Source organism: Mesoplodon mirus (assembly GCF_964341445.2).
Source record: "Mesoplodon mirus genome assembly, chromosome: 19".
Classification (NCBI taxonomy): Eukaryota; Metazoa; Chordata; class Mammalia; order Artiodactyla; family Ziphiidae; genus Mesoplodon; species Mesoplodon mirus.
The window spans coordinates 40,307,649-40,320,765 of NC_138995.1; the positions used below are offsets into that span (position 1 = coordinate 40,307,649).

Below are 13,117 nucleotides of genomic sequence, written 5' to 3' on the forward strand. Positions count from 1 at the left end.
GGTCCCACACACGAAGTGGTTGGGTAGTGCCCAATAAAAGTCCTCAGATGCGGGCCAGAGTTGTTCTCAACAGAAGGAAAGCCTCTGGTTGTCTTCTACCTGAGCCAGGAGGTGGCCATCACCACCTGCTCATCTGGACCACTCTTCTGGGGAGGTGGAAACTCAGCTACATAAGATCCCTGGGCAAGTCACTTGGCTTAAAAGGGTGGCCCCTTCCATGGGGCCTTTGATTGGTTTGGTCTTGAGGACTCCAAACACTGGGGTTTGTCCTGCTTATAATAATCATAATCATACCCCTGGTGCATTATGTTTTCCCAAAAGCTTTAAATGCATGTTCGCAGCCACTAACCACCAAGCAAATGGTCTCCTTAAGACTGTAATATTGAAAAAGATGTGGGGAATGACGGACTTAAAAAATGTGAACCCGAAATCTTGACCTGTGAATCCCAGAGATTCAGGAAAACAAAAACAAAAACCCAAACAGAATCAGCAAAAGCTGAGATAATACAGGTGGTAGCTGTGAGCGGCACTAATGCCTTAAAATTTTGATCATATCTCTCAGGCTAAGAGTTTGATCAAAAGGGGGGACTGTTAAAAAGAAACAACAGGCCCTAAACAGAGTCACTTATGTGAACCCTACCAAGACTTAATACCTAATCTAATTGAAGTTTTAGCCTCTCCCTATAGTGGAAATTTAAACCCATCAGCAGTGGGAGGTGATCTGCCTAAGACCCCCTGCCTCCCCTAAGGGAAGGTGCCCACCCTTTTAACCTCCTTGTCCCACCCTCCTGTGCCCATAAAAGCCTCCATTTTATACAGCTCCTTGGAGCACCCTTCCGCTTACTAGATGGGATGCTGCCATGAGTAAAGCCAATTAGATTCTCAAATTTAAATAAGTGTGTGAGGGTCTGGGTCTGGTGTAGTGAGCACCTGGTAAAGGCTAGCTCTCCACGGGGCTGGGTGTGCCTGAGCGAGGGTCAGCCCCGGCTGCCCCTCCCCTGAGGCCTCTGTGTCCCCACAGGCCCACAATGACTTGCTGCATACCTATGAGGCGAAGCTCCTGGCCTTTGGGGTCCCCCTGGACAACGTGGGCTTCAAGCCCCTGGAGACGGCCGTGATCGGGCAGACGCTGGGCCAGGGCCCCGCAGGACTCGTGAGCACCCCAACGTAGCCCCTGCCCGGACGACACCCACCTCACGCACCGAGGACAGCAGGTATTTGTTCTGAAGACATGCGTTGTCAGCAAGTGAAGGTTTTCACAAGTGCTGCCTGTCCTGTTGCGTGGCTGTGTGGAGAGGCTCCCAGGGCCCACGGTGCCGTCCGGCCCCTTCCCCAAGCCCACCAGCTCTGTGCGCACACCCGCCCCCATCCCACCTGGGGCTGGACAGCTCCAGCCGAGTGTGCCTAGTGACCACAGCCGCCTCGCAGATGCCAACAGCTTTATTGAAGCCCTGCCACTGGGAAATCGGGGCCAGAACGTCCCCGGAAAGTGTGACCCTGGTGCCCGCGAGCAACAAGCCTGCCCTGCTGGTTGGGGGTGGCTCAGCCTGCCGTGGTGATGGGTCCGGGCTCGTAGGCCGGCTGCCGGTCAGCCGCTAGCTCCCTCGGTACGTGGTAAAAGACCACGGGCTCAGCAGCAGCGGCACGTGCAACTTGTGGGTCTCGTTTGTGATGGTGAAAACGACCTGATGGCAGAGGGGACACCGGGAGAGCCAGAGGCCAGCACGGAGTGCACTCAGCCTGGCCCCAGTGCTGCCATGGACTCAGCAGCCCAGACGGCTGGCTTGGGGCTGCAGTTGGGGTCAGGAGCCCCAGGGCCAGCTGGGGGGGCGGTGGGTGTGGCTGTGTCCTCCCCAGAGAAAGCACTCGATCTGAGGGGCCCTGGGTCTGCAGGTTCCCAAGGTGTCCCGCCCGAACAGGTCAACTGAAGGGGGACAGTGAGCTGGATGGGGCTCGGGTGAGCCTCTGTCTGCAGGGGCTGAGTCAGCCTGACCCCGGAGCAGGGCAGGGACAGGTGTGATGTGGCCAAGTCCGGCACCCCTTTCTTCTGGGAGCCCAAAGCAGGTGCGAGGTGGTGGAGGCGCAGGGCCAGCCTGCCGGTCACAGTGAGTCGTGGGCCTCCACCCGTCTGGCCCTCACCTCCACGTACGGGTAGAAGCTCTCCTGGCCCCGCTTCTGCCAGTAGCCCTCAGTGTCAAAGGCCAGCTTGTAGGTGCCCGCCTTCATCTGGCCTGGCAGCAGGAGCCCAGGGCAGTGGCCGTCATGGTCCGTGTAGCTGGGGAGAGGAAGCGGGGGCACTGCAGAGGGGGCTGAGGGGCCCCCGGCCTGGGGCCCCCAGGGCTGCATGCCCACCGGCCTCCGATGTTCCCGCAGCCTGACTGGGACTTGGGTGAGCGGGCCTGGGCGGCTGTGGAGCAGGACAGCCTCCAGGACCTGGGGCTCTGGGGCAGCCCAGGGACACTGCGCACTGTTTAAGAAATCACAGAGAAGCAGAAGGCAGAAAATTCCCACAATCTACCCCATGAGCAATCATCGCTTTATATCTGGCATGTATACTTTTCAGGTTTTCTCTATGCATAAATATGCTCATTTTACAAACTTTAAAAACGGGTTGTACTAGTCACACTGTTCTATAACGTGTACTTTTTGTTTAATATACTGCGTGTGGCTTTCTGGTTCAGTAACTGTACCCAAATCGCTGTCCGTGTGGTGGCCTGTTTGCAGCTTCACCAGTGGAGGCTCTGAGGGCCTCTGCTCGCTAGGCGCCCCCGTCACCTGCAGCCGTGCTCGCAAGCGTCTGTGCTGTGATCAGAAAGGGTGGCATTTACCAGCACAGTTTAGGGGGTGTGGTTGGGAGTGGGTCTGTACGGCCCCCCGCCCTGGACTCTGTGTGTTCCTCCAAGCTCAGACGGGACCTGGACCCCCGGCTTTTCTGAAGGGCTCCATACCCTCAGGCCTGGAACCTTTGGGGTCCAGCCTACCAGCCCACACCAGCGGGAGGGTCGGGGGAAACTGCTCACAGGCTGACCCATGACACCTGCCAGTCTGGGCTGGGTGTCCCCCAGCAGAGCCTGGGCCTGGGGCAGGGGTAGTACTGCCAGGCAGCGGACACCTCCTGCTGTCCCAGCCGTCCCCCCTCGCCCCCCCGTCTAGGAAAGGGGTGCCTGTGGTACCTGCACACAGGGTGTAGTGAGAATGTAGAGAACGTCCAGTGCTCGCCTGCTGCCCTGCACAGGCCACCCGTCCAGCAGTGACAACCAGGGCTTTCAGGTCCCACCTCAGGCCTCGGCCGGCCCAGCCTGCAGGAAGAAACAGACCCCTCTTCCCCCTGCAGTGGGCACTTGGGCTGGGAGCTGTCCCAGCACGTTCTGTGGCCCTGACCAGGCCTACACAGCCTGTTGAAAGAGCGGCCCTGAGAGTCTGCAGGGGACCGTCCGGCTGTGGTGAGCCCTGGTCCCTGCCCTCCAGGCATGCACCCCTTGCCCTGGTGTGGGGCGGGGAGGTGGTATGGACTCGAATCCTGCCCCAGACCGCCCTCCTACCTTTTCCTCAGCTCGGTCCACTGCTGGCCATGGTCCTCGAGCCTGGACAGATGGAGGCAGAGGACCTCGGCCGGAAGCCCTGAGGCAGTGTCCAGTACGTGTGTGGTCAGCGGGCTGCTGCCCGGCTCCATGCCTCTGCCCTGGGCCACGAGAAGGGCAGGGAAGCTGCCTTGTGTCCACACCCGCCGGTATGAGGCAGCGGAGTTGGTGTAAACAGCCCCCGGGGACAAAGTCCCAAACTGCCCCTGGGCCCTGGGTGGTGGAGTTGCCGAGCAGCCCGAGCAGGCTGCGGTGACACACTGCCATGCAGGTCGCTGACCTGTCCCCCTCCTCCCCCAGCAGCCCCCTCCCCCCAGCACTGAAGGGGTCTCCACACCCAGGGGCCTCTCCCTCAGTCAGTGCCAGCTGTGGGTGGCCACACGGGGTTCTTCTCCCGGCACCCAGCTCTGTCCCCTTAGCCCCAGGTGAAGGAGAGTTCAGGGGTTCCGAGTCCGGGCCTGTCCCCCTACCTCCGGGGAGCCCAGGTGTCGCTGGAGTGTCCGCAGCCGCAGGGCGACCCCGGAGCTCATGCCAGGCTGGCCTGGGGGCTGGCGAGGTGGCGACACCACGCTGCCACCCCCAGAACCTCCCCGGGCCCCTCCCAGGCCCCGGGGCCATGTGTTTGACCAAACTCGGGGCGGAGCCACAGGGAGGGGTGAGGCTGGTCTGGTTCGCAGGGGCTTCACCTCGGTGCCCACCTGGAGGGGCCCAGGGGGCTTCATGGGGGCGGTCGGGAGGGGTGGGCGATCACGGTGCACAGACCTGCGGGGCCGTGGAGGCTCCTCCCGGCCCGGAAGTGGAGCGGCCCTGGGGGGCGGGAGGGGGCCCGAGGGGCAGGGCTCCGGGACATTGGGGTGGAGTGCTGGGCGGGACCGGACGGGGAGGGGCGCGGGGAGGGGCGCGGGGAGGGGGTGGGGCTCTGGCGGGGCGAGTATGTCCAGCCAAGGTCCACTTCGGCAGCTGGGCGGCGCAGGGCGAGCCTGACGACCCCCAGGAGTCCCTGAACCGGTGTAGCATGTTTTCTTCCCTGGGAAGGTCGGGATTTGATGGAAGCCCCGACAGGCCACGTGGTGGTGCCTCAGGCGGGACCCATGGCTCGTGTGGTCGCACTGCCCGCCCCTCCTCCTACCCGCTCTGGCCCTCGACCCCCAAGGAGCAGGGGCCCTGCACACTGACAGGGTAGTGTCTGGGCTATTCAGAAATGAGGAAACAAGAGACAAGGCTGAGCCGACGGGCACGAGTCCATGATTGTTTTGCAGTAGTCTGTGATGTACACACGGAACAGACTGTATCTAATGTATAAATAAAGATAAGGGCATTCTGTGTTTAAAATCTGGGTGACGTTGCCTGGCGGGTTGGATTGCTCTGGATGTGGAGTCATTTTTCTTGTCGCTAAAGAGGCTTTTCTAATTATTTGGATAGTGAGTGTGGCCAATTTGTACGTTAAGGATCAGACCCCTCTGAGGTGGGGAAGGGGACCTTTCTAGCGACACTTGGGTGTTGGTTACAGTGCTTTGCAGGCAATCAGGAAATGTCTGTCTGAGAGTTAAATGCATGTGACATTTGGCAGGGCTCACGTTTTTAGGAGGTGGCCCCAAAGAGACACACAGCTGTTTTGGTAAACGCCCATGGGGACGGGACCAGAAACAACCAGACTGTCCTCACAGGGGACAGTTAAATACATGAACTCTGCCACACACAGCAACTGTGCAGCCCAGTGAAAAGAGTGAGGCCCATTTGTGTGTAAGGTGGATGGTCTCGGGGCGGGAGGCGTGTATAGCTTTGTGGTTTTAAGTCCACAGTAGCTTTCAGCCCGTTACAAGGGCAAGCTCACTTATCACCATCACAAGCTCAGGGTGCAGCTATTAGAATCCCCTTTTTACAGAGGAGGAAACTGAGGCACAGAGGGGCCATGTACGGGAATATTTTCTAGTGTGGTACACAAAAGACTGATGATACCAGGTCCACCTCTGGGACAAGCAGTGTCGACAAGCGTTAATTATTTTCTTTCTGTAACCTTTCTTTGTACAGTAAAAGTCTCAAATGTCGTAAGCAAGCTGACAAAAACAACAATCAAACCTTTTTTTGGAGGGTGCCCTTTCACCCCCTTCGTCCCTTCTCTGCCCCGAGAGAAAACCTAGTTCTGGGAGAGTGCGGGGCAGGGCAGGGCGTTGTCACAGCTCCTTCTGGGGCCTCCCTAGGGCCCCCTCCCCAGCCTGCAGGCTTCACTTGGAACCTTCCCTGTGCGTCTGGGAGGGCAGTGGGTTGATTAAGAGTAGGCACGGGGGTCCAGCCTAATAGGCCCAGTGCCAGCCATGCCGTGCTTGCCGCGTGACCCCCGAGCTGTGACCCTGCTGCCTTACACATTCCAGCCAGGAGCGGCCACACACCACACTCAGGGGAGCAAAGTGCGCATCTACCTGCTGGGTCTCTTGTAAAAAGAGACCAGACACAGGCCTTGAATCCTCCCTCCTCCCCACTCCTTTCTGACAAGGTGAGTGTGATGCTGGAGTTGCAGCGTTCCACACCCCCCGCCCCGCCCCCTCCCCGGCACCAGGAGGACAGACACAGGCCCTAAGGAAGACACACGCTGAGGAGGAAAGAAGCTGCATCCCTGGTGTTGCCGCTGGGCTGCCTGGCAGGTGGGTGGGACCTTTCGTGTCTGGATTGTGTTACGTGCAGTGATTTTAAACCACTCGCGTTGATTTTTCCAGGTGGGTAGCCCAAAGCGTTTCTGCTTCAGGGAGTTGAGATCACGCAGGTAAAACGTATAACTACACACAGGGTGCTCAGTACCTTGGAACTGACCGTTCTTCCCAGGTGGCTGAGACGCTGAGCAGCGACGAGGGTCGCCCGTCCTCCTGTCCCAGTGAGAAGTCAGCTGGTCGGGCTGCCGTCTGGGTCCGTGCTGGCACTGGGAGGTCCCCGCCTTACCCTGAGCCCCTGGAGAGGCCCACGTGGGACCAGCCTCTGGGGCTCCCCTGAGGCACTGCAGCTGCGCTATGACACCAAGGGTGCCCGAACCCCTGCCCCTACTCCACGCCCCACCCCGGGAGTCCTTCCAGGCCGCTGTGGTGGGAATTTGTGGTCAGAACTCAACGGAAGGGACATGAGGGCAGCTGGGACCTTCCTGCACTGAGGAAATATTGAACATCGCCAGGTACACTGAGCTGACAGGTGACAAGGGGAAGGCCATTTCACATGGTGCTATGAGCTGAGAAGGCCACACGATGGGCAGTGCCAGAGGGTGACAGGTGCTGGAGGTCAGGGGGCCTGCCGGCAGGCTGAGGAAGGCAAAGCCAGGGGTGGGGGTCACAGGAGGGGCGCATTTGGCCCCCGGTAGCATTTCAGCTCCCCAAGGACCTGGGTTATTGTCTGTTTCGTCAAGGCTGTTCCCATGCCTGGATAGGACCTGGCCAGAGGTAGGTGCTACATCAATATCCCTTGAATGAATGGACAGAAGGAGTGTGCAGATGTGCACAGAGGGACAGTGAGTGTGCAGATACGCAAGGGCAGAGACGTCAGGCTGCAGAACGGGAGTTAAGTAGATGAAGAAGGCAGAGATGAAAGAAGAGAGCATGGGAGAGAGAGAGGCATGGTTTCCAGGCCTTGCTTCCCAGCCCGCATCGGGCTCCCCTGCACCCCAAGCCTGTCTGCACTCTGTTTCTTTACGGGAAGCTCCCTCTGGCCTTCACTCACCCGTGTGTCCTGCGCTGCACGTCTCCGGAGCAGCTCCGAGTCTGTTCCCACCATACCACCTGTGCCCGAAGCCTCCTTAGTCTTAAGCCGGGGCATCAGAGAGCTCTGGCCGGAGGTGAGGCCCCTTCCCTGCCCTGGGATAACAGCACCTTGTCTGTGTCGTGGACTCTGCTTTCAGCACCTGTGTGCCCATTCGGGTCACTGCCTGGTCCAGGATTGGCTGCCCTTGCCCTGGGACAGGGAGCATTTGTGGGTCAGTGTGTCCCAGGGGGTTCTAATGTTCCGCCAGGCTGAGGACCCCTGGCCTGCATCATGACACTGCTGCTCAGCAGTGACACATGGGCCACCGTAGAACATAGTTCACGAGACATCCGCTGGCCTCAGCTGGACTTCGAGGTCGGGCCGAGGATGGGAGGGGTGGTGCTGCTGGTGCCTGTGATGCGGCTGCGGTCACAAGCCTTCACCTTGGGGGTTGCCGGCACACAGGTACGTGGTGGTCAGCGCGGGGACCAGAGGTGCCGCCAGAGAGCAGATGCACCAAACGTGGGGGGCCTTCCCTCCACTAAGTGACTGGCTTCCGGGGCGCTGTCTTGGCAGGCACACCTCAGGGCTCAGCTTGGCCCACCACTCAGCAGAGAAGCAGACTTGGATAAATTCAGACCACCCCCTTCCAAAACTGACCCAGGAGGAGACTTCTCCTGGATTGAGACCTGATCAACATATTCCTAGTCCCAGCACTAAACTGGGGGGTCCTGGGACCCCTTCAGTTATGTGGTCAACACTTATGGGGTCAGGATGCCAGGAACGTTTTCCGGTTTCACCAGGGGATGTGGTCTAATTTTGTGTCAGGCAGAGCCACTTCGTTTTGCCAGTTAGAGGAGGGGTCTTGTGGGTACAGTTCTGATTTCCTCCAGGGATCCCTCAGGGCTCACTGTGCCTGGGGCTCACCGTCAGCCTGTGTGCGCCAGCAGGACCCCGCCTGCAGCAGCCACCTCTTCTGACTGGTTGGTCTGTGTGCCAGTTGGTCTGGGGTCTGTTCTTACGGGTTGAGTGTCTGCTCTGAGTGGCTGGTGTCTTCTTCTTTATTTAATTGATATATTTTTTTATTGACATATAGTTGATTTACAATGTTGTGTTAACTTCTGCTGCACAGCAAAGTGATTCAATTATACATATGTATACATTCTTTTTTAAAAATAATCTTTTCCATTATGCTTTACCATAGGATATTGAATGTAGTTCTCTGTGCTGTACAGTAGGACCACGTTGTTTATCCGTTCTGTATATAAAAGCTTACATCTGCTCACCCCAACCTCCCACTCCATCCCTCCCCCAGCCCCCATCCCCTTGGCAAACACCAGTCTGTTCTCTATGTCTGTGAGTCTGTTTCTGTTTCATAGATAGGTTCATTTGTGTCATGTATAGATTCCACATATAAATGATTCCATGCAGTATTTGTGTTTCTCTGTATGACTTACTTCACTTAGTATGATCATCTCCAGGTCCATCCATGTTGCCACAGATGACCTTATTTCATTCTTTTTTATGGCTGAGTAATATTCCATTGTATATATGTACCACATCTTCTTTATCCCTTCATCTGTTGGTGAACATTTAGGTTGCTTCCATGTGTTGGCTATTGTGTGTAGTGCTGCTATGAACATAGGGGTGCATGTATCTTTTTGAATTATAGTTTTGTCTGGACATATGCCCAGGAGTGGGATTGCTGGATCATGTGGTAGTTCTATTTTAGTTTTCTGAGGAACCTCCATACTGTTCTCCATAGGGGCTGCACCAATTTACATTCCCACCAACAGTGTAGGAGGGTTCCCTTCTCTCCACACCCTCTCCAGCATTTATTATTTGTAGAGTTTTTAAGGACGGCCATTCTGACTGGTGTGAGGTGGTACCTCATTGCAATTTTGATATGCATTTCTCTAATAATTAGCAATGTTGAGCATCTTTTCATGTATTCTTCTTCTTCCTTTTCTTTTTAAAAAATATTATTTGGCCACACGCGGGATCCTTGTTGCCACGTGTGGGATCTTTGTTGCAGCGTGCAGGATCTTAGGTTATTGTATGCAAGATCTAGTTCCCTGACCAGGGATCAAACCCCGACCCCACGCATTGGGAGCTCAGAGTCTTAACCATTGGACCACCAGGGAAGTGCCCTGTATGTCTTCTTTGGAGGAATGTCTGTTTAGGTCTTCTGCCCATTTTTTGATTGGGTTATTTGTTTTGTTTTTTTGTTGCTGAGTTGTATGAGCTGTTGGTATATTTTGGAAGTTGAGCCCTTGTAGGTAGCATCGTTTGCAAATATTTTCTCCCATTGTGTAGGTTGTCTTTTCGTTTTGTTTATGGTTTCCTTTGCTGTGCAAAAGCTTGTGAGTTTGATTAGGTCCTATTTGGGTTTTTTGTATGTGTGTTTCTTTTGCCTTGGGAGACTAACCTAAGAAAACATTGGTACGATTTATGTCAGAGAATGTTTTGCCTACGTTCTCTTCTAGGAGTTTTATGGTGTCGTGTCTTATGTTTACGTCTTTACCGCTGGTGCCTGTTCTGATTGGGTGGTGTCTGTGCCTCACCAGCTGGGACAAATGTAGATTTGATTGCATCACTGGGTGGCCCCCCCTCCTGACCCCTGACCTGTCACTCCAGCCCAGCAGTGGGCATACCGATGGTTCCCCTGTGCTGGTTGATGGTGAACGTGTTGTGATGCGGCCCTGAAGGGCTTTGCCTGAGGGTGTAGGCAGTGGCCACGCTGTTCGTATCCTTATCGCCATCTGCAGAGGTTCCTGTGGGGACAAAGGGGAGAAAAGTTGATGGTGTCAACAGCTAACAAGCAGCACGACCAAACAAATTAATATAAAATCTAAAATTAAGGACTTCCCTGGTGGTGCAGTACTTAAGAATCCGCCTGCCAGTGCAGGGGACACGGGTTCGAGCCCTGGTCCAGGAAGATCCCACACGCCATGGAGCAACTAAGCCCGTGCGCCACAACTACTGAGCCTGTGCTCTACAGCCCGCAAGCCACAACTACTGAGCCCGCGGGCCACAACTACTGAAGCTTGCGCGCCTAGAGCCCACGCACCACAACAAAGAGCGGCCCCCGCTCGCTGCAGCTAGGGAAAGGCCGCGCACAGCAACAGAGACCCAGGGCAGCCAAAAATAAATAAATAAATAGTAAATAAATGTATTTTAAAAAACTCTAAAATTAAATGTCTTCGCTTTTTAGTCTCCTCACTATGCAGATAACAAAACTGCATCAAGTGATGTAAGTGCCAGCTCAAATACTTCACCAAAGTCGTATAATTATTTCCAAATGATTTGTTTACTTTCTCAGAAATCTTCACGTCATCCTTTGATGTGACTGTCACTATAGGAACGCTGTGCACCATTAACTTCAGGGGCTGAGAAACTGTTAGGCGGCTGAGGGGAGGGCGGTCTTCCATACCCCATCTTTCCATCTGTCCCACTGCTCTCGGGTCCCTTCTGTCCTCCCTTTTCCCCTGCCGTTGTCAGGGGAGTTCTGTCTGGACCCTGGCCACGCTGCGGGAGCTGGGGCCGAGCACACAAACCAGAGGGAGAGAAGTGGTGAGGCTGGGCCGAGGGGTTGGGGGCAGTGTGTCCCGGTTGCTAGAACCAAGCCTCTGGTGTCTGGTCCACAGAGAGGACCCGAAATGGCTTTGCGCCTCGGGAGGGTGATCTAAACACAGCCTGTGCTGCCTGGTGAGTGGCGTGGAGGCCCAGGAGGAAGCGTTAGTGGCAGGCGAGGTCGCAGGCGAGGAGGAGACAGAGCACATCCTCTCACAGCTCCCTTTGCTACGAAATGCCCGGTACCTCCCGTGAACCTCAGTGTCCATCCCCAGGTGTCGGTCGGAAACGATGGGTATATGGACACGGCAGCGCTGCCCATGGTGCCTCGTGAGACCAACAGAAGCTTCCAGACAAGCAGCTGCTGGGGCGCCGCCGAGGCTGCGAGCAGGCTGGCGCCTGGGGAGGGAGAGCCGGAGGGAGTCCTGCTGGCCCCGGAATCAGGAGCAGTCAGTCAAGTTGCTGCTTTCAGGGGCACGAATTGGGGGCATGAAGGGAATGGGGCCAGAGCAGCCACGGGGGAGGGTCTGTGAGCAGGAGGGACACGGCAGGGGTGCGGCCGCCAGCGGGCGACCCCGGACAGTGGGCGACCCTGGACAACAGCAGCCCCACGATCCCCGAAGGGCCCCCGTGCTTTGTGGCCCCGTCGACCCATCTCTGTGAGATTCTGCCTGTGGCCCCCCGAGCCCCCCAGCCCTATTGCTGTGGAGCAGGGTCTCTGCTGCTTGAAACCACAAAAACCTTTGCAGTCCTAGAGCTGCCCCTGCTCATGTCAGGGGGAACCTTCAGGGCAGTAAGAGTTTCTTTGATATTCGTACTTTAGTTTCCCAGAGTCTTCACATTTTCCCTGATTTTGCTGCCGTGTGTCCCTGAAACCCTCTGTTGTCTCACGGGGTGGGCTTTCTCCGTCACAGACCCCTCAAAGGCCTCCCGCCGGGTGAACGTGGGCTTGTCACTCGGCTGCACAGTCTCCACGGGGCCCCTTGTCCCACTCTTGCTGTCCCCAAGCTGGGTCTAGAGAAGCCCTGTCCCAGCGAGAACCCACTTTCTGGCTTTATCTCTCGTCCCAAGGACCGGGGAGTCTTCCAGCCTCGGAAAGAGCCCTCAGGGTGTCCTGCTTCAGTGCTCACGGCAGAGAGCTCGCGTCCTCACAGGAGGCACTTCAGCTGGGCACACGCGTCCCTGCAGCTGCACGTGACCCGTGACCGTGCTCCCAGGGACGGACCACGAGGGCTGATGGGTGAGCTCCTGTACCACTTGCCTGAAGGCACTTTGCCCTCCAGCCCCTTCCTTCTCCCCACTCGGGGGTAGAGTGTGGGCCTGGCCACGAACTCGCTTTGACTGTGGGTGAGGGCGTCCTGGAGTGCGAGCAGGGAGGGGGACCTGGGTCCCCAGTGAGGCTACCCAGCGAAGTGAGGCTTCGTCTGGGCCTTGGTTGGGCTCGGAGGGTATGGCCGAGGGTCTGCTGGACAGGACACCACATGTAGAGGGCCCTCAGCCTCATATTGATGACAGCAGTGACTATGCTAAGAACTTCCTGTACCAACCCAACAGCAGGGGAAGTGGAGGCTCCAGGGCTTCACGGTAACTAAGTGCAGAGCAGGGACTTGACCGAGCTGAGCTGGTGGCTTGGATCCTGCATGCTTAACACTGGAGTGACAGGACCTGCTTGTTCGCTCTGCTCAGCTCTTCTTGCCACCTTCTCCTCCACCCCACACCCTTATTTTTGCTGCAAGAGTCATGCCTCTCTCTTTATTTTGTATCTTTGCAGCTAATATTTGCGGTAGAAAATGTCTACTCCGCCATCAGAAGCCGGCATCTCATGGAATCCTCAGCCTCTTCCACGACCGTAGGGCTGGTTCCTGACACCCAGCTCTGCCCACCTCCACCTCTGCAACCCTCACGTGTGGTACCTGCAATATAACAGGTGCTCAAAAAATGTTTCATGAATAACTTCAGGACTCAGTGGTTGTCTGACATATTTAGAAAAGGAGTGGCCGCCCCTATTGCTGGCACCCCTGAAACCCCGCAGGAGACACAACCTAGTGTGGTCCCTTCTCTCGCCCGGGGGAGCGTCACACCAGCCGCCCTGTCTCCCTGCCTGTAACAAACTCACCATAAGGAGGCTCGCTGGCCCCTGGGCCAGTGATGCTGTGAAAACCCGGCCTTGCACTTGTGAGATTTGGTGTGAAGACAACACAGAAATAGAACCAGCAAAGAAGGGTCCTGGTCAGGAGTCAGTC

The 13,117-nt window shown here is 56.7% G+C and overlaps 2 protein-coding genes across 5 annotated transcripts in view; one reads left to right on the top strand and one right to left on the bottom strand.

Moving 5' to 3' along the window:
* The window catches only part of LOC309794320 (dynein regulatory complex subunit 4-like), an 86,153-nt gene that overhangs the window by 50,663 nt on the left and 22,373 nt on the right, over window positions 1–13,117 (top strand). The window contains exons 12-14 of the mRNA XM_082605642.1: window positions 1,022–1,214; window positions 11,946–12,114; window positions 12,646–12,801. Coding sequence (XP_082461768.1) covers window positions 1,022–1,171 — 150 coding nt within the window. The 3' untranslated portion in view covers window positions 1,172–1,214; window positions 11,946–12,114; window positions 12,646–12,801. The remainder of the gene's footprint in view (window positions 1–1,021; window positions 1,215–11,945; window positions 12,115–12,645; window positions 12,802–13,117) is intronic.
* Window positions 1,589–4,333, bottom strand: LOC309794322 (5-hydroxyisourate hydrolase-like). Of its 4 annotated transcripts, none has more exons than XM_082605645.1 (5): window positions 4,052–4,333; window positions 3,543–3,682; window positions 3,174–3,299; window positions 2,140–2,275; window positions 1,589–1,685 (listed from the first exon to the last, which is right to left on the bottom strand). In XM_082605645.1, exons 1-5 carry the CDS (start codon window positions 4,301–4,303, stop codon window positions 1,596–1,598), a joined length of 744 nt encoding a protein of 247 aa, XP_082461771.1. In that variant the 5' UTR covers window positions 4,304–4,333; the 3' UTR covers window positions 1,589–1,595. The 4 variants fall into 4 exon arrangements, 3 of the variants coding, with proteins under 3 accessions (XP_082461771.1, XP_082461773.1, XP_082461772.1); XR_014292029.1 differs by lacking the exon at window positions 1,589–1,685 and adding an exon at window positions 2,691–2,802 and having other exon boundaries at window positions 2,187–2,275; XM_082605647.1 differs by lacking the exon at window positions 3,174–3,299.

Bases quoted from the DNA above. Each gene is read 5' to 3' on its own strand.
- LOC309794322 (XM_082605645.1), bottom strand. From the start codon at position 4,303: ATGAAGCCCCCTGGGCCCCTCCAGGTGGGCACCGAGGTGAAGCCCCTG. The intron at 2,276-3,173 runs GTACCACAGGCA...TCCTCTCCCCAG, and splicing joins TCACTACACCCTGTGTGCAG to CTACACGGACCATGACGGCC. The intron at 1,686-2,139 runs GTGAGGGCCAGA...CTCTGCCATCAG, and splicing joins GCTTCTACCCGTACGTGGAG to GTCGTTTTCACCATCACAAA.